General features: G+C 39.9%; 1 protein-coding gene across 1 annotated transcript in view; it reads left to right on the top strand.

Moving 5' to 3' along the window:
• Positions 1 to 26,750, top strand: part of LMBRD1 (LMBR1 domain containing 1) — a 151,453-nt gene that overhangs the window by 84,933 nt on the left and 39,770 nt on the right. Inside the window, exons 8-9 of the mRNA XM_055433898.2 lie at positions 11,424 to 11,549; positions 20,810 to 20,962. Of these exons, the coding sequence (XP_055289873.1) occupies positions 11,424 to 11,549; positions 20,810 to 20,962 (279 nt within the window). The remainder of the gene's footprint in view (positions 1 to 11,423; positions 11,550 to 20,809; positions 20,963 to 26,750) is intronic.

The raw sequence follows: 26,750 nt of genomic DNA, 5'->3' as shown, positions 1-26,750 counted from the left end.
GCACGGCAACCCACTCTGGCACAACCCACATGGCAGTATTCTTGCCTGGAGAAGCCCATGGACAGAGGAGTGTGACAGGCTGCAGTCCATGGGGTCGCACAGTCGGACTCAACTGAAGTGACTTAGCAAGGATGCACGTGTGTGTGCTCAGTTGCTCAGTGGTGTCCGACTCTTTGCAGCCCTACAGACGGATTGTAGACCACCAGGCTCCTTTGTCCATCGGTTTTTGCTGGAAAGAATACTGGAGTGGGTTGTCATTTCCTCCTCCAGGGGATCTTCCAGACTTAGGGATCTAACCCAAGTCTCTTGCGTTGCAGGCAGGTTTCTTTCACTGCTGAACCACTGGGAAAGCCCATTTGGGGATATAGAGCTTTTAAAGTCAGGTATATTTCATAACTTGATATTTCTGTAGTATAAAGAGTCTAATCTTATACTATGAAAAACTTGTATTTTGTTTTTTTTTTGTTCAATCTCTCTGGGAATGGTATGACATGAATTATAATAGCCTGACTAACTGGTGTACAGGCGGCTTTTTCAGTTTTTTGCTCAAATTATAGAGGAAAAGCTGGTAAAAATGCTTCTTGCCTGCCTCCCAAAAGAAAGCTATGCAGGCAGCTTTAAACTATATAGAACCTTTTTCAGATTAATGAAGTTGCAAAGATGGAAAATGCTGGTTATAAAGAAAACATTTGGGGGATTGTTCCAATGTCTTCCTTGAAACATGAAAGAGATGGCTATTAGATAGCAGAATCTAGTTTTGCTAGATAATCATGCAAGTGTCATAATGTGTAATAAAAGAAGTCTGAACTAAGTGCATTTTAGTCTCTTTCAGGTGCTTGTTTGAGTACTCAGTTTTCTTATTCATTGCCATTTTTGCTTTTCTCCTGTTCACTGCACAGGGTATCAGTGGGTAATTAACCTCCCATCAGCAGGAGAAATGTCTTTTAGAAAACATTCACAAGTTAGTAACATAATAAATAGGGTTAGACCTGGACTCTATTTGCTAATCATGGGTTTGCCTTTTACCCTTTGTGGGTTAATGTCTTCCCCATTAGATGAGAATAAAAAATAACCTCTTAAGGATATTCGAAGATTCACGTCAAATGATAATTTTTGTAAAATGCTTTGAAAATCGTAGGGAAATGGGGATACAGCAGTCAGTGAAAGATTAGTCAAGAAAAATGATCAGAAAAACAGGAAACCAACAAGCGGGATCTTCATCAGGAACGACGAAGACTCTGTTACTTTCCCTGACTGCTACAGTTCCATGGGTGTTGGTCAGAGAGGCAGGACTGCTTGTCGGGGATGAAGAACTTTGTTTCCCATCATGGGCAGCGGCCACGGGACCACGTTTTCCTGCGCCAGTTTCCTGAGTCCCGTCCCTCACAGGGACACGTGAAGAGCACCCAGCAGGACTGTCACACAGCTGGGACCTCAGGGTGCAGGGGAGCTGAATCTTTCCGATGGGCCGGAGATGTGCCTGCCCTTGCTTCAGAGGAAGATACTGTCCTTGTCTCCCAGGCTCTTTGCTACACAAACATTCATGAAAAGATTGTGCAGAAAAAAAAGGGCAATGAGTGCCTGGTTTGCAAGATGTGCAGAAGTGAGAGACCCACGGAGAATTTTCTTCCGACAGTCAAGAGGCGGATGCTGTGAAGATACAGCGCGCAGACTGTAGTGAGAACCGGAAGTAGCTTCTCTGATCTGAGCAGAGATTGGATTGAGGTGGGACGCACAGAGACGTGCGGGGCGGGCAGTGCAGGCTCCTGGGCAGGGCACCGCGCTGTGCTCAGATGGGAGCAGGGGGTGCAGCCAGCTGGGCAAGCGCAGCCGGGGGGAGGCGGTGACTGCCTCTAGAGACGGCCAGAGGGCAGCTCTGCATGCCCTGTGGGCCGTGCCTGGGATATTGGATTTTATTCCGACAGAGATGAGAAGCCACTGGAAGTTTCTAAATGGAAAACTAATAGGTTCTGACTAACGTTGTAACAGTGTTGCTTTGGTACGTCTGAATTAAGCTGTGGGGCTGATGAATGGGAGTGGGGAAAAGATGGGAAATGATTAAAACTCTTTGAAAGAGAGAGCTTCCCTACAAAAACAATATTATTGTTAAGGTAAATATTTCAAACTCATATATTTTATATTGAAATGGATATTGAAAATTATGTGTGCCATCAAATCAAGTATAATGATCATACTGACTTGGTTAAGATATCCTTGTGCGTGTGTGCTGAGTCATTTCAGTCATATCCGACTCCTTGCAACCCCGTGGACTATAGCGTGCCAGGCTCCTCTGTCCATGGGATTTTCCAACACTGGAAGTGGGTTACCGTTTCCTTCTCCGGGGGATCTTCTTGACCCATAGATTGATTGTGTCCCCTGCTTTGTAGGGGATTTCTTGACTGCTGAGCCACTAGGGAAGCCCTTGACCCTGAGTACAAGAGACTAATTATTAAAGGTAAAATCATGTCTGTTCTAGAATCTGTAGCTATTAGTATTGAAACTACAGAAGCTTTTGTAGTATATATCTCAGTTGAGTGTGAATTTCTTAGGTACACATTGTTATTTAGTTCAGAAACTAGTTGATTATTTAAATTTTACCAAGATAATATCCACTGTACCACATCTAAAGAAATAGCCAAATAATTGGGCACTCAATTTTAGAACAATGTCAAACAACATGTTATCTTACATAGTGTTTTCAGCTTAAATTGAAAGAGAATCTGCTACTTTTTAAATTAAAAAAAAAACCGAACCTCTAGGCACAATTATTTACGCAGACATTTTAATTTTTTGGTGCCACCAAGTGGGGAAATGTTGAATAATGCTGTTTTCATATAAAATTTATCATACGGACCACTAAAATGCCTATAAATGCAGAGACTACTGAACTTTTTATTATATACATGCATGCTAAGTCGTTTAAGTTGTGTCTGACTCTTTGTGACCCTATAGTATATAGCCCACCATAGGCTCCTGTGTCCATGGAATTCTTCAGGAAAGAATACTGGAGTGATTTGCCATGCCCTCCACCCCCAGGGGATCTTCCTGACCCAGGGATCGAACCTGCGTTTCTTCCATCTCCTGCATTGGCAGGCAGGCTCTTTACCATTGTGCCACCTAGAAAGCCCTTTTAATTATGTACACTTATTCATGAGGTCGCAAAGAGTCGGACACGACTGAACAACTGAACTGAACTGAACCAGTTAAAAAAAAAAAAATCATGTCTTCCAGAAGTTTATGAATTATGTATATACATATGTATATATATATTTATGCTAAATGTGCTGTGCTTAGTTGCTCAGTCTTGTCCGACTCTTTTGCGACCCTATGGACTGTTGCCCACCAGGCTTCCTTGTCCATGGGATTCTCCAGGCAAGAATAATGGAGTGAGTTGCCATTTCCTCCTCCAGGGGATCTTCCTGACTCAGGGATCGAACTTGAGTCTCTTGTATCTCCTGCTTTGGCAGGTGGGTTCTTCACCACTAGTGCCACCTGTATAAATTTACTATAAATGAAACAAATGGATTAAAGAAAATTGTATTGTTGTTTAGTCGCTAAGTCATGTCTTTTTGTGACACCGTGGACTATTAGCCCTTCAGGCTCCTCTGTCCATGGGCTTTTCCAGGCAAGAATACTGGAGAAAATTAGAGTGATAAGGGTGGTTCTCAATAACCTTTGAAGGCAGAACTCTGCTTTAAATGTGAAGTTGTCCAGCCTTCCCTGTGACAGCTTCCTTCCTGAGACTCTGACCTGATTGTAAGATGCTCCTCTCTTTTGTGTGCCTCCCCGATGACTCAGTTGGTCCCACTGTAAGGGAAAGGTCCCTGCCATGCTGTCTTACCATTTATAATTTTTGTTTTGTATCAGTGACAGAAGTGTTTTAGTCTTACATACTTAAAAAATCAGATCAATCTTCATGCAAAATAAGGCAAATATACGTGAAATAAGTTGTAAAGGTATTCCTAAAACTTCACATTTGGAACATGTCTTCTCAATCACTTTTTTGGATTGACTGTTCATGTCCATGTTTCACTATAGAGTGTCTTTTATACTGTCAAGAGAATTGATGAGACAGCTTTTCTTGAGTGCTCAACTTGTCTCTTGGAATGTCTTTGACGCTGCTGACACACCCACTGTGTAAATTAAAGCTGTTTTTGTTTCGCTATTGTTTCTTCCCTTGTAACGTGAGTAGCAAAATACAAAAATGTCTTCTACTTTGGGTACCTCCCTTTCTTAAGCTTATAAAGCCTCTGACTATTGCATTGTGAGAAAATGTGGAATCATAATTGTTGCAGTAAATTTTTGCTTCACTGCTTGCTCTTTTGTTCTGTGTTTCCTTACACATGAACTTTTTGCTTTAATGTCAAATCAGAGTACTATCTTATAAGACATTGTAAGTGGCAGTTTAACTCAGTAGTTGTACCACAAATGCATGTAACTCTACTAGAGAAGTAATTGTAATATAACCAGCTATGACCAAATTTGTGAATATCTGGATAATGACCGCTGTGCCATGACTTCTGCCTTGCCTGTGTTCATAAGATGCATTCAAATTTCGCTGGTCTTAAATGTGAGAAAAAAATACACACACACACAGAGCTTCCCTGGTGGCTCAGTTGGTAAAGAATTTGCCTGTAATGCAAGAGACCACCTGCAGTGCAGGAGACCCTGGTTTAATCCCTGGGTTGGTACGATCTCCTGGAGAAGGCGGTGGCAACCCACTCCAGTATGCTTACCTGGGAAATCCCATGAACAGAGGAGCCTGGCGGACTACAGTCCATGGGGTCACAGGAGTTGGACACAACTTAGCAACTAAACTACCAACTGCACACACACACACACATACATACATGTATTTTAGAATCAGTGAACCTTTACACTGGAAGTCATCACTGAATAAATGTTGAGTCGTTTTAGTAGTTTCAGCATCCGTGTCCTTGAATAATATGTTTTATCAATATATGCAGGACATGTGTTCAGTTTATAGGCAATGCTTGGTAGAGAGAGATGGCAGGGAACGTGTTTTCATGGGGCAAGAGCATGTTAGAAATGTTTTAGTTTGTATATGTTCTTTAAAAACATTTGAGTTTTAAAATACAGATGGTGGTTTATTTTTGGAAATTGAAACAAATGATATTAGAGGCAAGTATGGCTGACCTGGAAGCATTTTAAGTGATACAATCTCTTTAGCCTTGTTGATTTTCTGGTATTTCACTAGAGGGCAGTAGTAAGCAGTGAAACTTTTGTGCTTCTGAAAAATGATAGTCTTCATACAAGTTTTTCAAAGAAATCTGAGGTTAAAATCAAGATTGTTGTTTAAGGATCTTAAAGTTGTAATGAATAAATACTTTGTATAATGTGTTATGTCATCTATCATAATCTAAATGTTATAGTTAAATTTCCTGATAGCCACTGAAACTTAAGCATGTAGTCCAGAAACAAGCTAGGTAACCGAAACAGTAATTGCTCTCTTTTACTTGTTCTTTTCAGACAGTAATTCCCCAAAAGATGTTGTATTCTGGCCTTATGTTACCACAGGGTGTTTTGAAGGACATATATTTTTTCCCAAAATTTTTGCATTACTCTATTTATGTAAGCTACAAGAATTCAATTTAACTCTTCTAAAATATGTATAAGTTCCATGTAAGGAAGAGAGTTCATGTGAATAAAGAACTCTTTAAAACAGTTTTTTGGTTAAGTATTATTTTCTTCGAGAAGTTGTTTTATGTTCGCTCTTGGAATAAAGGTAGGAAACAGAAAAACAGACCTAGTCCTGACATATCAAACAGTCTACTGCAGTTGTTACTCGTTTGGCTGAGAAATCTGTCTTGTCACGAACTTGCTGCGTGATTCTGATAAGTTACAAGTTTGGCAGACATAGAGGTAAAACATGTGCAGAGCAATAACGTTCATGTCCAGTGTTCTGCACTATAATTGAATTATAAGCAAGGCACACTTACAAATCAAGGGATGTGTCTCAGATGTGGTGTGATTGAGCTGAGACCTGAAGGGCATTGAACTTGGCTAGTGAAGTAAGGTGAGCAGGGAGGCGTTTTAGATAAGGCACTGCAGGTTCTGAGTGTGGCCCTGGGGCAGAGCTGAAGGTGAAGTTGCAGTGATGAGGAGCTGTGAGCATTTAGAGGCATGAGAACAGGGTGGTAGGGCTGGGTCATGAAGAGCCTTTGTAGGCCAGGATTAGATATTGATAATTCTCTCACTGCGGAAAAAAAAAAATGCAAAACTGCTTTTTCAAACAGTCATTCGTGAAATTTTGATACATATAAAATTAGGTGAATGGAGTAGCATCGCTCTGGCCAGAGTGGCAGCTAACCCCTCGTCTCCCTGCCCTCTTATTTGCTCTGTTGGTTCTGATGGCCCCAACCCAGAATCCCAGGGACTGCCACCGGTGCAAACACCCTTATTGGTCCGGGGGAGTCTCAGTGGATGTTAGCTAGGGGAATGCCACAATCTAACTTGAGTGTGAGAGATTGCTTCAGAAACAGTCTGGAAGATAGATTTGTAGTGAGGGAGACCAGCAAACTGGTTAGGAAAATTTAGATTACTTTGTGTTTGACAGTAAACTCTTAAGTAGAGGCCATGTTTTTAATACTGAGTAGGGTACAGATTCCTTAGGAAATAGTAGTGAGTTCTGAGGTAGATCCAGGTCCATCAAACAGAATAGCAAGCATTGGGATAAAATAAGCCTCGTTTGAAACTGATTGGCAAGACAGAGAAATATACCTGGGCATAAACTGGGTTCAGCAGAATATTTTTTGCCTTGGCAGTAGGTTATAAATAGCAATATGGACTTGTGATAAAATGGTATGTGAGACTGGAGAATGAGTGTATGATCATCATGTAATACTCATCAAAGTCTTAAAGTATTTGCTTTTTTCAATAATGTTTCAAAGATGTGGAGCTAATAGAAGAACAGGAATAGGACAGTCCTGTAAGGGAATGGTAACAATCTCTGTGGATGGCGCTCAAGTAGATCAAACCAGTCAATCCTAAAGGAAATCAATCCTGAATATTCACTGGAAGGACTGATGCTGAAGCTCCAATACTTTGGCCAGCTGATGACTCATTGGAAAAGGCTCTGATGCTGGGAAAGAGTGAAGGCAGGAGGGGAAGGGGACGACAGAGGATGAGATGGTGGGATGGCATCACTGACTCGATGGACATGAATTTGAGCAAGCTCTGGGAGGTGGTGAAGGACAGGGAGGTCTGGCGTGCTGCAGCCCATGGGGTCAGAGAATCGGACACGACTGGGTGACTGTACAACAGCAACAGCAACCTCTGAGCACCTGGTTTTCCATAGACTTTTTTTCTTTACACTTTCAGTGTTTTGAGGAGATAAAATTTACTGTTAAAAATAATTTAAGCCTTATTATGTATTTCCTTTTTATATTTTACCAAGGTCATTAGGAGTATAAACTTGACAAGAATTTAATTAGAAGAAAATTATTCTACTCTGTCCAAATTATATATTTTTTTCAAATACAAACAAAACCTCTCCCTAACCTCTCCTTTTTGTTTTTCTTGTTTTTGGCTGATATGGAAATCATGAGCACATTAACTTATGTTTTAACAATATTTAAAATGCAAGGTTTTAAGTATTTCTCCTTTAGAAAATGCAAGGATTTGCATATTGGGTAATAATTTCAGCTAGTTAATTATCTAAATATAACAAGCTATAGAGTTGCTCTTACTTGATAAAACTGGTGATTTCTGAATTCCTTTCAATCATATTCTTTGTTTTCATTCTCCCTTAATTAAAAAAGAACCCTGATATGTCAGAATTTATGGTTTCATATATGAATTGTGATTTAATCAGTATTTAATCAATGTCTAAAGGAGACCCAGTGAGAATATCAAAATGATTCAAAATGACACTAAACATATTTGAGATCATCCTGGGAGTTGAAAACCAGGTAGCAGAGCATGGGAGAAAATCTGTAGGGTCACTCAGGACATTTTAGAGTTTGGGGTTAAGCCTAACAAGTAGTAGCATTGATCACTTCTGCCCACATTCATTTTTTAAACTCTAGTCTCATGACCCTGACTAATATGACCCTGCTAGCTAAAGTAGTTTGGCAGTATCTCAGGTAGAAAATGTAAAAGATTTAAATACATAATTTTGTATCAACTTTAGAGCCTGTTGCTGCAAAGAGTGAATGATCATCATTGCAACAAGGAGATGATGGTTGTCAGTTGTGCTTCTAAGGATTTAAGGTCGATTAGGATTTTGAATAATGGTCATGTGGCAATTGCTATTAAGTGTTTCTAATAGTTACAATAAAACTTCACATTTGGGACTGGCTAGTATAGAATTGGGTACTATAAAAGAATGATTATTCTTAATGCCGATTAAAATTTTAAAATTTATTATAGGAATTAAAATACTTAGCAAAAAGATTATAAATATTTAGAACTTACAAATAAAGTACATACAGATGATTTGTATGCTAATCAAATAAAATGTGTATTAAAATATACTTTACTAAGAGTTTACTACATTTACTTGGATAAAATTGTTTTTTTCCACAGAAAATAATTTTTTAAATTGTTTTTACTGATTTAGACTATCTTAACCCCTGATTGAATGGTTTGCCTTGGAAACTAACGAATTGAACGGTTCTATGAAGACCTACAAGACCTTTTAGAACTAACACCCAAAAAAGATGTCCTTTTCATTATAGGGGACTGGAATGCAAAAGTGGGAAGTCAAGAAACACCTGGAGTAACAGGCAAATTTGGCCTTGGAGCACGGAATGAAGCAGGGCAAAGGCTAATAGAGTTTTGTCAAGAGAACGCACTGGTCATAGTAAACACCCTCTTCCAACAACACAAGAGAAGACTCTACACATGGACATCATCAGATGGTCAACACCGAAATCAGATTGATTATATTCTTTGCAGCCAAAGATGGAGAAGCTCTATACAGTTAGCAAAAACAAGACCAGGAGCTTACTGTGGCTCAGATCATGAACTCCTTATTGCCAAATTCAGACTTAAATTGAAGAAAGTAGGGAAAACCACTAGACCGTTCAGATATGACCTAAATCAAATCCCTTATGATTATACAGTGACAGTGAGAAATAGATTTAAGGGACTAGATCTGATAGATAGAGTGCCTGATGAACTCTGGATGGAGGTTCGTGACATTGTACAGGAGACAGGGACCAAGACCATCCCCATGGAAAAGAAATGCAAAAAAGCCAAATGGCTGTCTGAGGAGGGCTTACAAATAGCCGTGAAAAGAAGAGAGGCAAAAAGCAAAGGAGAAAAGGAAAGATATAAGCATCTGAATGCAGAGTTCCAAAGAATAGCAAGGAGAGATAAGAAAGCCTTCCTCAGTGATCAATGCAAAGAAATAGAGGAAAACAACAGAACAGGAAAAACGAGAGATCTCTTCAAGAAAATTAGAGATTCCAAGGGAACATTTCATGCAAAGATGGGCTCGATAAAGGACAGAAATGGTATGGACCTAACAGAAGCAGAAGATATTAAGAAGAGGTGGCAAGAATAAACAGAAGAACTGTACAAAAAAGATCTTCACGACGAAGATAGTCACGATAACGTGATCACTGACCTAGAGCCAGACATCTTGGAATGTGAAGTCAAGTGGGCCTTAGAAAGCATCATTACGAACAAAGCTAGTGAAGGTGATGGAATTCCAGTTGAGCTATTTCAAATCTTGAAAGATGATGCTGTGAAAGTGCTGCACTCAGTATGCCAGCAAATTTGGAAACTCAGCAGTGGCCACAGGACTGGAAAAGGTCAGTCTTCATTCCAATCCCAAAGAAAGGCAATGCCAAAGAATGCTCAAACTACTGCACAATTGCACTCATCTCAATTCTCCAAGCTAGGCTTCAGCAATATGTGAACCGTGAACTCCCAGATGTTCAAGCAGGTTTTAGAAAAGGCAGAGGCACCAGAGATCAAATTGCCAACATCCGCTGGGTCATGGAGAAAGCAAAAGAGTTCCAGAAAAACATCTATTTCTGCTTCATTGACTATACCAAAGCCTTTGACTGTGTGGATCACATTAAACTGTGGAACATTCTGAAAGACATGGGAATCCCAGACCACCTGACCTGCCTCTTGAGAAACCTGCATGCAGGTCAGGAAGCAACAGTCAGAACTGTACATGGAACAACAGACTGGTTCCAAATAGGAAAAGGAGTACATCAAGGCTGTATATTGTCACCTTGCTTATTTAACTTCTATGCAGAGTACATCATGAGGAACGCTGGGCTGGAAGAAGCACAAGCTGGAATCCAGATTGCCGGGAGAAATATCAATAACCTCAGATATGCAGATGACACCACCCTTATGGCAGAAAGTGAAGAGGAACTCAAAAGCCTCTTGATGAAAGTGAAAGAGGAGAGTGAAAAGGTTGGCTTGAAGCTCAACATTCAGAAAACGAAGATCATGGCATCTGGTCCCATCACTTCATGGGAAATAGATGGAAAAACAGTGGAAACAGTGTCAGACTTTATTTTTTGGGGCTCCAAAATCACTGCAGATGCTGATTGCAGCCATGAAATTAAAAGACGCTTACTCAACCGTGATAGTATGTTGAAAAGCAGAGACAGTACTTTGCCAACAAAGGTCCGTCTAGTCAAGGCTATGGTTTTTCCCATGGTCATGTATGGATGTGAGAGTTGGACTCTGAAGAAAGCTGATCCCGAAGAATTGATGCTTTTGAACTGTGGTGCTGGAGAAGACTCTTGAGAGTCCCTTGTACTGCAAGGAGATCCAACCAGTCCATTCTAAAGGAGATCAATCCTGGGTGTTCATTGGAAGGAGTGATGCTAAAGCTGAAACTGCAATACTTTGGCCACCTCATGCGACGAGTTGACTCACTGGAAAAGACTCTGATGCTGGGAAAGGTTGGGGGCGGGAGGAGAAGGGGACGACAGAGAATGAGATGGCTGGATGGCATCACCGACTCTGTGGACATGAGTTTGAGTGAACTCTGGGAGTTGGTGATGGACAGGGAGGCCTGGCGTGCTGTGATTCATGGGGTCACGGAGAGTCGGACACAACTGAGCGACTGAACTGAACTGAACTGAACCCTTGGTTAGCCTGCAATCATGATTTATTAGTTTGATAAACAATTATATTTACATTAATTTTGTAACGTGTCCTTGGAGAAATAGATACTATCTCTTCTAGGAGCAGTTAGTACTACAGTGGGATATGCACAGTGTAATCTGTGTAACTGAATGTGTGATAAACAGGAGAGTCCTAGGCCACACGCTCGCGGTTCACCCCGTTTCCTCTGTTCCTCAGTGACTGTGCCCCTCACAGCTGCTCGCTCTGTTATTACTCCAAAGGACAGTTATTTTGCCTGGAAATTTGTATCAGTATATTTAAAATAGTATTGCTAAGATTAGTCTTGCTTTTGCTTCTTTCAGGCCTATGGCATGTCGGCGTTGCCTTTAAATCTGATCAAAGGCACACGAAGTGCTGCTTACGAGCGTCTGGAAAACACTGAGGACATTGAAGAAGTAGAGCAGCACATCCAAACAATTAAATCAAAGGTGACTTGGTATATTATTGCTGCTGAGGGTCATAAAAGTACTTTGTCTTTGAGCTGCTTTCTGTTGTGACTTAGACATCGGTGAGCCTATATTTTGATACTGTTTGAATTTTTGTGCAACATATCCTTAAAGAAGCATATCTTTAAAAAACTACCTTCTGTAAAATGTCGGAGGCTGACAGTTTGAGAATTTTTATCTGTGTGTAACAACTGAAACACAGTTCTACTTACGTATGGCTGTTACTTTGCTAGTCCCCAGGTATGCTGATGCCATATGCAATATCATAGTGCACTGTATCATTTACATTCAGGTTTTATGTACTAGTTTTTCTTCCTCTATCACCTTCAAGTAAGACGTAAATCTTATTTATAGAACATAGGAAAAAATGGAAAGTTTTCTAAATTACTCTGTTCGGTTCAGTTGCTTAGCCATGTCTGACTCTTCACGACCCCGTGAATAGCAGCACACCAGGCCTCCCTGTCCATCACCAACTCCCAGAGATTACCCATTGAGTCAGTGAAGCCATCCAGCCATCTCATTCTCTGTTGTCCCCTTCTCCTCCTGCCCCCAATACCTCCCAGCATCAGAGTCTTTTCCAATGAGTCAACTCTTCACATGAGGTGGCTAAAGTATTGGAGTTTCAGCTTCACCATCAGTCCTTCCAATGTACACCCAGGATTGATCTCCTTTAGAATGGACTGGTTGGATCTCCTTGCAGTCCAAGGGGTTCTCAAGAGTCTTCTTCAACACCACAGTTCAAAAGCATCAATTCTTCAGCGATCAGCTTTCTTCACAGTCAACTCTCACATCCATTCATGACCACGGGAAAAACCATAGCCTTGACTAGATGGACCTTTGTTGGCAAAGTAATGTCTCTGCTTTTTAATATGCTATCTAGGTTGGTCATAACTTTTTCTTCCAAGGAGTAAGCGTCTTTTATTTTCATGGCTGCAGTCACCATCTGTAGTGATTTTGGAGCCCAAAAAAATAAAGTCTGACAGGGTTTCCACTGTTTCCCCATCTATTTTCCATGAAATGATGGGACCGGATGCCATGATCTTAGTTTTCTGAATGTTGAGCTTTCAGCCAACTTTTTCACTCTCCTCTTTCACTTTCATCAAGAGGCTCTTTAGTTCCTCTTTATTTTCTGCCATAAATTATTCTGTTAAACTCTGATAATCCTGATACAGAAACCGGATGGTAATATGACACAAAAAAAGATAACTGTTTATATGACTGGTCTCTCTTATGAAAGTAGAGGCAAATAATTCAATATAAGTAAAAATATTAGCAATTCAAAAATGATGCTGTAGTAAGGAAATATTTCATAATTGTCAGATTAGGTTTATCCTAGGAATGTAAAGATGATATGGTAGAAAATAAAGTAGTTTAATATATTGAGAATAAATGAGAAATATAAAAATCTTAATAGATGCCAATGAGTCTTTATTTAGAGTCAATCTGCAGTTACCATGTTTAGAGAAGAATCTTACCAAATTGGCAGAGAAGAAACTATTTAGCAACAGAAGCCTCTGTGAGCTTGGTGCCTAATGAGGAAAGGAATAGTTCTGTTAAAGGCACATATAGGACAGTGGTGTCTGTCCTGTTCCTGGAGGTCTTGGTCAGATAAGAAATGTTGGAGGAGAGGAGAGAAAAGGGAATTAACTTGTGTTATTTGAAGATCTTATCTACCAAAAAAATCTAAAAGAATCAACTGACAAACTAATAGAGCTAATAAAAGTTCATCAAGGTGCCTGTTCATATGTGCAAAATCATTAACCAGGTGGAGGATGTAATAGAAAATGATCTCATTCACAGTAACTGTGAACTATAAAGTAATAAGAAATGTCAGAATTTTCCTAGTGAAAATTATAAAATTTATTGAAATAATGTGATAGAAGACTGAAAGAAATGAAGAACCTCATCAGTTCCTAATTGGGAAGATTCAATAATGTAGAGATGAGAGTTTTTCATAAGTTTAGGTGGAAATTCAGTATCATGTATAAAAGATAAAAAAATGAAATTTTCATAAACCTCCTACCACGTAACAAAACAGATTCAGAATTTAAATCAAATGGAAATACATTTAGAAAACATTAGGAGAAAATAAAAGTAAAATTGTAATTTATTGTGTGGAGGAATTTTCTAGACAAGACTCAGAACTCAAGTGCAAATTAAGAAATTTTTGAGTTTTAAATTTTTATGTTTTTAAATTTATGTACCCAAAAAAGTGGCACCAAAAGGAATTTAAAGAACTAACAGTATTTTGAGAGGACATAATCTGCAATATAGGTGATATATACTGAGCCTCTGTAAGTCAAGAAGAAGGGACAAGCAATACATAGAAATAATGAACAGAAGACCTAAATAGACAGTATACTGAAGGAGAAATTAACCGGCTCAGTGAAAATATGAAATGATCTTTCAGCTCATTAGTGATGTAGTTCACTAAGATCCCGCTTTGCATGGGTTGTGAGGAGTTTTCCAGAACATGGAACTTTCAGTGCTAAAATGAAAGTCCAGGATGGCTGGAAATTAAAGTAACTCAGTATTTTTTTTTAATCCTTTGAAAGTGTCAAAAAGTTTATCTTTGTCATGTGAGAATATGGAGATAGGCATACTGTTTTTGGGAATATAAAATACACAGATTTCTAAAGAAAATTGATTGGTTACATGTGCCCAAACACATAACATGTACCTTTTAATAACTAAAGTTTAATATAATAGTTCTCACCAGTTCGTGGATCACAGCATTGTTGTAGTGAAGGGACTGGCACGTGTAGGGCCACCCAAGATAGACATGTCTCAGTGTAGAGTTCTGACAAAGTGTGGTCCACTGGAGGAAGAAATGGCAAACCATTACTGTATTCTTTCCTGGAGAACCCCATGGACAGTATGAAAAGGTGAAAAGATGTGACACTAGAAGATGAGCCCCCCAGATTGGAAGATGTCCAGTATGCTATTGGGGAAGAGTGGAGAGCAACTATGAATAGCTCCAGAAAGAATGAAGCGGCTTGGCCAAAGAGGAAACGATGCTTGGTTGTGGATGTGTCTGGTGTTGAAAGTAGAGTCCGATGCAGTAAAGCACAATACTGCATAGAAACCTGGAATGTTAGGTCCGTGAATCAAGGTAAATTGGATGTGCTGAAGCAGAAGATGGCAAGATTGAACATGGACATCTTAGGAATCAGCGAACTAAAATGGACTGGAATGGGTGAGTTTAACTCAGATGACCATCCTGTCTACTACTGTGGGCAAGAATCCCTTAGAAGAAATGGAGTAGCCTTCATAGTCAACAAAACAGTCCAAAATGTGGTACTTGGGTGAAATCTCGGAAGCTTCAGAATGATCTCAGTTCTTTTTCAAGGTGAACCATTAGATATCACAGTAATCCAAGTCTATATCCCACCCCCTTGAAGCTAAAGAAGCTGAAGTTGACTGATTTCTATGAAGACCTACAACACTTGCTAGAACTAACACCTAAAGAAGATACCGTTTTCATCTTTGGGAACTGGAATGCAAAAGTAGAAAGTCAAGAGATACCTGGAATAACAGGCAAGTTTGGCCTTGGAATACAATATGAAGCAGGTCAAAGGCCAACAGACTTTCGTCAAGAGATCATGCGGGTCATAGCAAACATGGTTTTCCAACAACTGAAGAGATGACTCTACACATGAACCTGACCAGAAGGTCAATACTAAAAATCAGACTGATTATGTTCTTTGAAGCCAAAGATGGCTGGAACCTCTATACAGTCAGCAGAAACAAGACATGGAGCTGACTGTGGCTCAGATCATAAGCTCCTTATGCAAAATTCAGGCTTAAATTGAAGAAATTAGGGAAGACCACTAGGCCATTCAAATATAACCTCAGTCAAATCCCTTATGATTAAGCAATGGAGGAAATGATTGGATTCAAGGGATTAGATCTGGTAGACAGAGTACCTGAAGAACTATGGACAGAGATCCATAACATTGCACAGGAGTAAGGGACCAAAACTATCCCAAAGAAAAAGAAATTCGAGAAGACAAAGTGGTTGTCTAAGGAAGCCTTACAAATAGCTGAGAAGAGAAGCAAAAGGAGAACGGGAAAGGTAAACCCAGCTGAATGCAGAGTTCCAGAGAATAGCACAGAGAGATAAGGAGGTCTTCTTAAATGAACAATGAAAACAATAGAGGAAAACAATAGAATGGGAAAGACTATTGAAAGAAAATTGAAGATAATCAGGGAGCATTTCATGCAAGGATGGGCCCAATAAAGGACATAAACAGTAAGGGCCTAACAGAAGCAGAAGAGATTAAGAAGTGGTGGCAAGAATACACTGAATGGTCTTAAATGGTCTTAATGACCCAGATAACCACAGTGGTATGGTCACTCACCTAACATCAGACATCCTGGAGTGTGAAGTCAAGTGGGTCTTAGGGAGCATTACTATGAAAAAAGCTAGTGGAGGTCCAACTAGTGGAGTCCCAACTGAGCTATTTCAAATCCTAAAAGATGATGCTGTTAAAGTGCTGCACTCAATATGCCAGCAAATTTGGAAAACTCAGCAGTGGCCACAGAACTGAAAAAGGTCAATTTTCATTCCAGTCCCAAAGAAGGGCAATGCCAAAGCATGTTCAAACTATCACACAATTGGTCTCATTTCACATGCTAGCAAAGTAATGCTCAAAACCCTTTAAGCTAGGTTTCCACAGTACGTGAAGTCCATAACTTCCAGATATACAAACTGGTTTGAGAAAAGGCAGAGGAACCAGAGATCTAATTGCCAACATTGATTGGATCACAGAGAAAGGAAGGGAATTCCAGAAAAACATGTACTTCTGCTTCATTGACTACACTAAAGCCTTTGACTGTGTGGATCACAACAAACCTGGAAAATTCTTAAAGAGATGGGAATACCAGACCATGTTACAGACTGCTCTCTGAGAAGCCAGTATGTAGCTCAAAAAAAAAAAAAAAAAAACTGGACATGGAACAACTGACTGGTTCAACATTGGAAAAGGGATCCATCAAGGCTGTATATTGTCACCCTGCTTATTTAGCTTATATGCGGAGTACATTCGGAGAAGGCAATGGCACCCCACTCCAGTACTCTTGCCTGGAAAATCCCATGGACAGAGGAGCCTGGTGGGCTACAGTCCATGGAGTCGTGAAGAGTCAGACACGACTGAGCGACTTCACTTTCACTTTTCACTTTCATGCATTGGAGAAGGAAATGGCAACCCACTCCAGTGTTCTTGCCTGGAGAATCCCAGGGACGGTGGAGCCGGGTGGGTGGCCGTCTATGGGGCCGCACAGTATCTGACATGACTTAGCGGCAGCAGCAGTGTACATTATGCAAGATACCAGGCTGGATGAATCACAAGCCGGAATCAAGATTGCTGGAAAGAAATATGAACCTCAGATATTATATAATACCACTCAGGGCAGAAAGTGAAGAGGAACTAAAGAGCCTATTGATGAAGGTGAAAGAGGAAAGTGAAAAAGTTGGCTTGAAACTCAAAACACTAAGATCCTGGCACCTGGTCCCATCCATCACTTTATGGGAAATAGAAGGGAATATGTGGAAACGGTGATAGATTTTATTTTCTCAGGCTCCAAAATCACTGCAGATGGTGACTGCAGCCATTAAATTAAGAGGCTTGCTCCTTGGAAGGAAAGCTATGACAAACCTAGAAAGCATATTTAAGAAGCAGAGACATCACTTTGCCAACAGAGGTCCATATAGTCAGAACTATGATTTACCAGTAGTTGTGTATGCATTTGAGAGTTGGACCATAAGAAGGCTGAATGCTTTAGAATTGATGCTTTCAATCTGTGGTGCTGGAGAAGACTCTTGAGAGTCCCTTGGACTGCAAGGAGATGAACCCAGTCAGTCCTAAAGGAGATCAGTCCTAAATATTCATTGGAAGGACTGATGCTGAAGCTGAAGCTCCAATACTTTGGCCACCTGATGCAAAGGTCTGACTCATTGGGAAAACAATCTGATGCTGGGAAAGGTTGAAGGCAGCAGGAGAAGGGGGCAGCAGAGAATAAGATGGTTGGATGGCATGACAGGAATGTGAGCGAACTCTGGGGGATGGTGGAGCACAGAGGAACAGCAGTTTGTGCCCTGGATCCTATCTTACTGGATTGTATGTCTGCATTTATACCCAGTGAATAAGTATATTCAGGTCTCTGCCCCTTCATAAAAGAAAATAATGTAAATATTCAAAAATAAGCTGTTTGTCAGATCTAAACATGTGTTTAAATCTATCTAAATAAGGTGTTTGTCAGATCTAAATATTTAAAAATGTGATGTGCTATGTAATGATGAAAAGGAATCAGGCAGCTATATATAGCTTAGAGAACATATCAAATTTAAATCTTGAGTCTAAATTCTGGCTCTTCTGACCATGCATTTAATATCTGTGGGCCTTATTTTCCTCATCTAAATCTATGACCAACCTAGACAGCATATTAAAAAGCAGAGACATTACTTTGCAGACTAAGGTCCGTCTTGTCAAGGCTATGGTTTTTCCAGTGGTCATGTATGGATGTGAGAGTTGGACTATAAAGAAAGCTGAGTGCTGAAGAATTGATGGTTTTGAACTGTGGTGTTGGAGAAGACTCTTGAGAGTCCCTTGGACTGCAAGAAGATCCAACCAGTCCATCCTAAAGGAAATTAGTCCTGAATATTCATTGGAAGGACTGATGCTAAAGCTGAAACTCCAATACTTTGGACACCTGATGCGAAGAACTGACTCCTCAGAAAAGACCTTGATCCTGGGAAAGATTAAAGGCAGAGGTAGAAGGGGACGACAGAGGATGAGATAGCTAGATGGCATCACCGACTGGATGGACATGAGTTTGAGCAAGCTCTGAGAGTTGGTGATGGACAGGAAAGCCTGGCGTGCTGCAGCCCATGGAGTCATAAAGAGTTGGTCAGATACAACTGAGCGACTGAACTGACTGAATAAATGAGTACTATTACCAGCCTCAAAGTTTTATTCTGAAGACTTGAGGAGAGTAAGCATAAAAGAACAGATCACCTTAGGCACAGGAAATGTTAGATAGAGGGACACTTGTATATACAAAGAATTTTGTGTCAGATGTTGTTGATCTCTGTTAGTTTCTATGACAGTGGTAACCTCAAAAGAGGGAGTGGTCACTGGTGGATCCTGCAAAGGGAAGCCTTTTTGCCTATATACAATGTAACTACATTTTCTTCCCCAAAGGAAACAATTGGTGACTGCAGGGTGCCTTTCCTGGTGTGTGTTTGAGCACAGTTCTTCCGACAGTGATTTACATTGTTGGCACAACAGAACGGGCTCCATCCCTCACTCAAATAGGCAGATAAGTTGAGCTTGTTTTTCAGTGGATCCTTAAATCAGTTTACTAAAAAATATCTTTTCCCTCAAACAGCGAAAGCCAGCAGTGAAGTAAATCTACCTTGTTGGTGTCCTTTTGATATTAGAATGGCAGTTGTGAGAAAAATTGTGAAGTACCACATGATTGAAGTGTGGTGGCCTGGATCTGTCTTGTGGAGGGAAGTGTTTCATTCCTCTAGTCTTCAGAAAATACCTTTTTGTAAGGTCCCTTTGAGGACACACTTTGACAGTAAGCGGTGTACTCGACTTAAAGCAGATAGTTAAATATAGTCCCATGTAATTCCCTGTAATTCCATGTAATTCCCTGGTGGCTTAGCCAGTAAAGAATCTGCCTGTAATGCAGGAAACCTGGATGTGATCCCTGGGTCAGGAAGCTCCCCTAGAGGAGGGAATGACAACCCCCTCCAGTATTCTTGCCTGGAGAATCCCATGGACAGAGGAGCCTGATGGGCTACAGTCCATGGGTTGCAAAGAGTCTGACACGACTGAGCAAATAACACTTTGCACTTGCCATGCAGAGTATGGTCTCTGGACCAGGCACATCAGGACCTCCTGGGAATTTGGTAGAAAAGCAAAGTATAGGCCTCACCCAAGACCTAACTGAGTCATATTCTCTTGGGGTGCGGTCTAGCAACCTGTGCTTAATGAAATGTCCTGTTGATTGTTAGGTGTGTTGAAGTTTGGGAAACAGCATAGTGAGGAAGAGATGGCTGGCTCCAGAAGAGCTTGGCAGCGCCTCTGTGTGGAGATCATTGTGACCGTGTGCACCTCCTGATGCGGGGGCGTCCGGGCACTGTCCGCGTGTGTCTGTTATTTCACGTGGCGGTCCTCCATGCTGTGTTACAGAGCGCCGTGTGCTGTCTCTCCCGGCATCCTGTTTGAACCTTGAAAGGCATTTAACATTCTAATTACCTAATGTTTTTACATTTTAAAATGGTGCTGGGAATTTCCTGGCAGTCCAGTTAGGACTCTGCGCTTTCACTGCTGAGGACAAGGATCCCATCCCTGGTCAGGAAACTAAGACCCCACACGCCGTATGGTGCTGCCCCAAAATTAAAAGTAATAAAACTGTCCTGTGTAAACATTTTCTTGGTCCTTCCAATAAAAGCCAATGTACATTTCACCTTCTTAGTATTTAGCAGTTGTCTGATTATTGTGGTTTATTACTGTACCTAGTTGAAGGCATTTCGGGGCAGGGCAATTTCGTGAGGGAAAGTGTCCCTGAGACACCACAGAAAGGTACTGCTCACAGTTACAGTAAATATCCTGTGAAGGTACAGGGGAATTATCTTTTGGGGAGGCCAGCCAGAGGAAACCAGATGTACTTAGAGAATGAGAAAGTGCCAGCTCTTAGCAACTGTCATAAAATTTTATGCTCAGCACATCCTAATCCTGCATCCCCCTGCTGGTGTTTGAGTCAGGGACTGAGGAGCATCAGCCCAGGTAAACTCTGGAACACAATCTCCTGACCAAGGGGAGGAGGAGTGTAGGGCTGGGGATGTGAAGGGATGGCATGAGGAATCTGGAGGTGAAGGAGAGGAATCGAGCAGAGAACATAAAGTGCCTCATAAAAGGAGTGTTTAAAAAATACTGTCTGTCTGCATATAACTTTACCATATTGAGTATTTGGAAAATAGGGATCAAGAAAAGTTCAGCATTAAATGTGCACACATTCACATCACAGTTTGACACTGACCTTGGTTCAGAGATGTGTGTTCTCACATAGAAGTTACTGGGTTTTGCTTTTTTCCTTCAGTTTGTAAATTTGCCTCAGGATTCAAGTCCAACCTAAAAAAGTTTTTGTTGTCTGAATCTGCTAAATCTGATGGGTACTCTGTTAAGACCTTAATGGTAAAAAACTGTTTTATTTTGATCTGTTATTTGCAGAGCAAAGATGGTCGACCTTTGCCAGCAAGGGATAGACGTGCCTTAAAACAATTTGAAGAAAGGTTACGAACACTTCGGAAAAGAGAGAGGCACTTAGAATTCATTGAAAATAGCTGGTGGACAAAATTCTGTGGTGCTCTGCGTCCCCTGAAGGTAAATGGAGTTTTCCAGAATTACGCTGTCACTCTTCCAAGTTTATGTAGCACCTCTCAGAGAGATTGAGTTCTTGTGGAAGCATTGCAGTGTGGTGCCTAGAGCATGGGTTTTAGAGTTAAAATCATCTGGTTTTAAATCGCAGCTCCGATGCCTGGCAGTTTGGGTGAGGTGCATAACCTCTCTGAGCTTTATTTACTCATGTGTAATGTAAGTGCTAGAGGCTTGAAGAAACTTAAAATATAGGTAAGTAATATAGTATGCTTCTAGTTTTACAACTTTGTACTTTTCTATAGGAGATCTGGGACCCACATTAGAACTTTTTCAATCAGATAGATTTCAGTATTCAAATTGAAAATTTCAACAGAATTTGCTTCATTGTGTGGTGGCATGTTTCTGAAAATATGTACAAGGTATTAAGATGAAAAACCATTAATTTCCCTTTTTTTGAAACCATCATTTGCTAGCCTTAAATTCTTCAGGCTGTGGTCTTCTCATAATTCAAAAGGAAATGGGGAAATTACCTGACTGCTTACCCTAAAAAGCTCCTTTTCTAAAAGAGTTCTTCAAAAACATAATCAGTTAAATCTACTGTATATCACTTTAAAACTGTCAGTTAGAATCAGTTTCTTTTTAAAGACTTAGCCTCTCTGTTTTCCCAAGGTGATTGTTTTCCTACCACCAAAGGTATAAAGAAATTGCTCACCCTTAACTTAATTTTAAATTGTTTATTTATTAGCTTCTTTATAGATATTTATAGCCTGGTCACTAACATTAGCTGCCTTGTTTTAAATGCTCTGTGTCATTTCACTGTACCTGTGTTTAGAGGGACTTTCACAACTTTATAAAGTGTGCAGAATGATTTCACCAAGTGTAGGCTGTGGATGGAGAAGATCCGCATCGCTGCATAAAGCTGGGTGTCCTCGCAGCCCCATCGCAGCAGGCCCCAAACAGTCGCTAGCGTCCTTCTGTCACTGAGGCTAACTTTCACATGTTCTGTGGAATCATGGAAGGTACAGACTTTTGTCTGGCCTTGGCTCAGCTCAGTGCTTTTGAGGTTCACCCGTGTCACCGCATTTCTTTTCAGCGGTTCATTCTGTTTTCTTGCTGAGTACCATTCTGCTGTGTCTGTATCACAGCTTGTTTATCCATTCACCTGCTAATGGGGATTCAAGCTGTTTCCAGTTTGAGGCTGTTATGATTATATGCTGATGTGAACATTTGTGTACAAATCTTTATGTAGACATTTACACATTCTTCATTTATCATTTTTTTCTTTTGAATCTTTTATATTGGGGTTTAGCAGATTAACAGTGTTGTGATAGTTTCAGGTCAACAGCGAAGGGACTTATTTTTCCTTTTGTTTGTGCCTCATTTTTTCCAGTTTTTTTTAAATCTGTTTTTACCTGGGGGAAATTGCTTTACAATGTTGTGTTTGCTCCTGCCATACAAAGACACAGATTAGCCATGGAATTCAAGGAAGAAAATTAGTTTTGAGTTGAAGAGTCTTACAGAAATAAGCGTTTAATTAGAATAAGTTAATGGGCCCTTAAAATAGTGTTTATATACAATACTGAGCACATTTCTAAGCGCGCAGCCTACATTACTCACTTGATTAAACTTGCCCTCTGACAGGTGCACATTCTTCTAGTGTGTACAGCTAATTGGCCTGGATAACGTAAAGCTCCTGATGCACCTCTTGTTGTATTTATACCTCTTATATTCATATAGAAAGCTATAAATTCATATCCATAGTTACATCACTTATCTTTTCAGGCTATTTTGTGGTAAAAGATACATAACATATAATACACCGTTTAAACTATTTGTCGATGTGGCATCACATGCATTCACAGTGTTGTGCAACGCTCACCACTGCCTGTTTCCAGAACCTTCATCGTCTCTAACAGAACACTCAACAGTAGCTCTCCATTCCTCACCTCCACCCCTCCCCCACCCCCGAAACCATTCAGCTCAGACCGGGGCTTGGACCCACTGTCTTTTAACTGAGGTCACACACCTGGTCTCAGGATTTAATGAAACTCAGGTTCTTGATGTCTCATAGCAGAAAGAAAGAAGTGATAGGTAAGAAGTGGATTTATTTAGAGACGTACACATTCCATAGAAAGAATCCGGTCTGTCTGAAAAGCTGAGAGCGGTGTTGGGAGAAATATACTCCTCAGACTGTGTGGGGCGTCTCAGAAGGTGAGAGGCCCTGAAATATGGAGTGGGCAGTTTTTATGGGCTGAGTAGTTTCATAGGTTAATGGGTGGGAGGATTATTCTAACTATCTTGGAAGGTGCGGGGATTTCCAGGAGTTGAGCCACCACCCTCTTGCTGACCTTTTATGGAATTGTCATGGCACTTGTGGGGTGTCGTTTAGCCGATGTGTTACAAGGAGCATATGATGAGGCTTAAGGTCCTCTTAGACCTAGTTGGTTCTGACCAGATTATGTCATATTCAATGCTCTGACTTCCTTTAAAGGCTGTACTCTTTTCTCCTGATTCACCTGCCCAGCTCACATCCCCTAGTGACCTCTGTCCTGCTTTCTGTCTCTCTGAATTTCCTATTGTAGGTACCTTATGTAAGTGAATTATATATCCTTTTATTTCTGCTTTATTTGACCTCACATAATTTCTTCAAAGTTCATTCATGTTTTTGATGTATTGAAATTTCATTCCTTTTTAAGGTTGAATAATATTAATTTTGTTTTTCCATCCATCATTTTCTTTATCCATCCATCAGTTGGTGGACATTGAGTTTTTTCCAACTTTTGGTTATTGTGAATAGTGCTTTCAAGGTAATTGGTGTACAAATACCTGTTTGAGTCCCTGCTTTCAGTTCTTTTGAATATATATCTCAAAATGGAATTCCTAGATCTTGATCAGTTCTGGTATAACTTTTTGAAGAACCTACTATTTTCCACAATGACTGCATCATTTTACATGCCCACAAGCAATGCACAAGGGTTCTAATTTATCCATATCATTGTCAACACTTATTTTCCTTTGTTTTGATAATAACCAACCTTATGCTTGTGAAGTGATAATCTCATTATGATTTTCATTTGCATTTCATTTGATTAGTGACATTGAGCATCTTTTCATTAGACTGTTGGCTTTGTATGTTTACTTTGGAGAAATGCTTATTCAAGTTTCATTTTTAATATTCTGAATCTTATTTCTTATCAGATACATGATTTGTAAATATTCTCCTATTGTTGGCTTGTGTTTTCACTCTGTTGATAGTGTCTTTTGATACACAGATTTTTAATTTTGATGATGTCCGATGCATTTTTTTCTTTTGTTACCTGTGTTTTGTGTCATATCCAAAAAATAATTACCAGATCCAATGCCATGAAGATTTTTTTCCTTAAGAGTTTAATAGTTTTAGCTCTTACATTTAGATCTTTGATCTATTTTGAAGTATTTGTATATGGTGAAGGGTAACAGTCTAATTTCATTTTTTTGCATGAGGATGTCTTCTTCCCAGCATCATGCTTTGAAAAGACTGTTCTTTCCCCTTTCAATGACCTTGGCCCCCTTGTCAAAGATCATTTGAACGTATGTGTGAGCATTCACTTCTGGAGTCTCTTCCATTGGCTATACGTCTGTCTTTATGCCAGTACCATACTGTTTTGGTTGCTATGGCTTTGTAGTAATTTTTGAAATAGAGAAGCATGAGTCCTGTAACTTTGTTGTTCTTTTTCAAGATTGTTTTGACTGTTTGGGGTTCCTTGAAATTCATATGAATTTTAGGATGGCTTTTTCTGTTTCTGGGGGGAAAAAAAAGGTCATTATGATTTTGGTAGAGATTTCACTGTATCTGTAGAACACTTTCATTAGTATTGTCATTTTTAATGTATTAAGTCATATTACACCATAAATATGGGCTGACTTTACATTTGTTTGTATCTCATTAAATTTCTCTCAACAATGTTTTGTTGTGGGGGAGAAAGAAATTTTTTCTACCTTTCTCAATTCTTCTCTCTGGTCTAAGAATTAAATTGACATGAGACAGGTTAAAGGAAAATTTCAAACAAAAATTTGGTACTATGTATACACTGAAGAGACCCAGGAGAACTGAATAACTTCTTAGTCTTAGGAACTAGACAGCACTTCAGCAGTATGCTTGGGGGCTATTTTAAACAACAAAATTGCTGACAGAAAGTACAAAAATGCAAAGAATGTAGCAGTAAATAGTCCACTTATAGGATCCTTGTTTATAGTAAGAGAGCTGAAACAAGAAAGCAGAGTATTGCCTGGTTCAGCCTCAGCTGGGAATGTGAGCATCAGGACTTAGAATTTTTACCTCTTCGCCTGTATCTGCGAGGACTTCCCAGGCGGTGCAGTAGTAAAGGCAGCATCTGCCTGCCTATGCAGGAGATGCAGGTTCTTTCCCTCTGTCAGGAAGATCCCCTGGAGTAAGAAATGGCAAATCACTCCAACATTCTCGCCTGAAAAATTCAAAGGACAGGAGTAGTCTGGTGGGCTACAGTCCGTGGGGTCACAAAGAGTCGGACATAACTGAGAGACTGAGCATGCATGCACGGTGTATCTTCAAAAGACCGCTAAGAGCCGTGTGTATTGATTTTAAGGCCATAAATAAATTTTAGTGAGCAGTAGGTTTGTAAATGCAGAATCTGCAAATGAGAATCAACTACTTAAAAGTGAAAACAACAACCAAAGGCCTCCCAAATCCAGCAAGTTTTCTCTCCAGCTCTTACTACAAAACTTTGTGTTTAACAAAGACAATCTGGGAAAATTTTGGTAGAGAGAAGAGGAAATTTGGAGATGAGCCTATGATTGATTTTAAACACCCAATCTTAGGTGAAATAAGCCAATCACCAAAAGACAAATGCTGTATAATTCAACTTTTAAGAGGTATCTGGAGAACCCTGGTGATTCTCCAAGGCTCGGGGGGCAGGAAGTCTAGGACTTCTTTAATGGGTACGGAGTTCCAGTTTTGCAAAATGAAAAGAGTTCTGGAGATTGGTTTGCAGAACAGTGTGAGTGAATTATTTGCAGAACAATTCCAGAGTTCTGGAATTGGTTTGCAGAACAGACACAACTAAACTGTACACTTAAAAATGTTTGAGATGGTAAATTTTATATTATTTGTATTTTACCACTATTTAAGAAGCAAGAAAACAGAAATGGCAAAAAATCAGATATAGAGTTGAACTCAGGGGAAAATGGGAGGAAATAAACTTAATTTTAGAAATGAAAACAAATGTACAGTGTGTCCAAAAGAGAAAAGGATCAAATAAAATTTAGTAAGAGGGAGCATTTGAAGAAAGGCAGAAGGATAACCAAGAGAAGGAAAATAAGGTGAAGTAAAAAGAATCAGAAAACGAGTGTTGAAATGGAAGAGAAAGAAAAACTACATTTGTGTAGTGGTTTCCATGCAGTGGCAAAACAAATTAGCGGAATATTTAAAGGTATAAACCCCCCCAAAAAAACCCTAAATAGACATGAATCCACATGTCATGAATATTCTATATCATGAATAGACAGGAAATAGCCACTTTGTACCTGGGAAAATTTGTGTGCAATTTCCTGGCAAAACCGACTTCAAATTTAAAGAAAATCCTCAAGATTTCCAAGCAAAAGGATCAGCTCACAAGGGAAACATTATTAGACTTAGACTTCTCAAGAAACATACAAAGCTAGGCAGGAATGGAAGAACATTAAAATAGTAAAATCTCAATGAAAATGTATGAACTAACTGAAAAAAAAACCAACGCACAATGTTAGAGTTGTGAGTTAAGTTTTACTGGGGGTGAAA

This window comes from Moschus berezovskii, chromosome 10 (assembly GCF_049115385.1).
Source record: "Moschus berezovskii isolate FMDL1 chromosome 10, NW_MosBer_1.0, whole genome shotgun sequence".
Taxonomy (NCBI): Eukaryota; Metazoa; Chordata; class Mammalia; order Artiodactyla; family Moschidae; genus Moschus; species Moschus berezovskii.
This window is presented reverse-complemented; position numbering and strand designations above follow the sequence as displayed.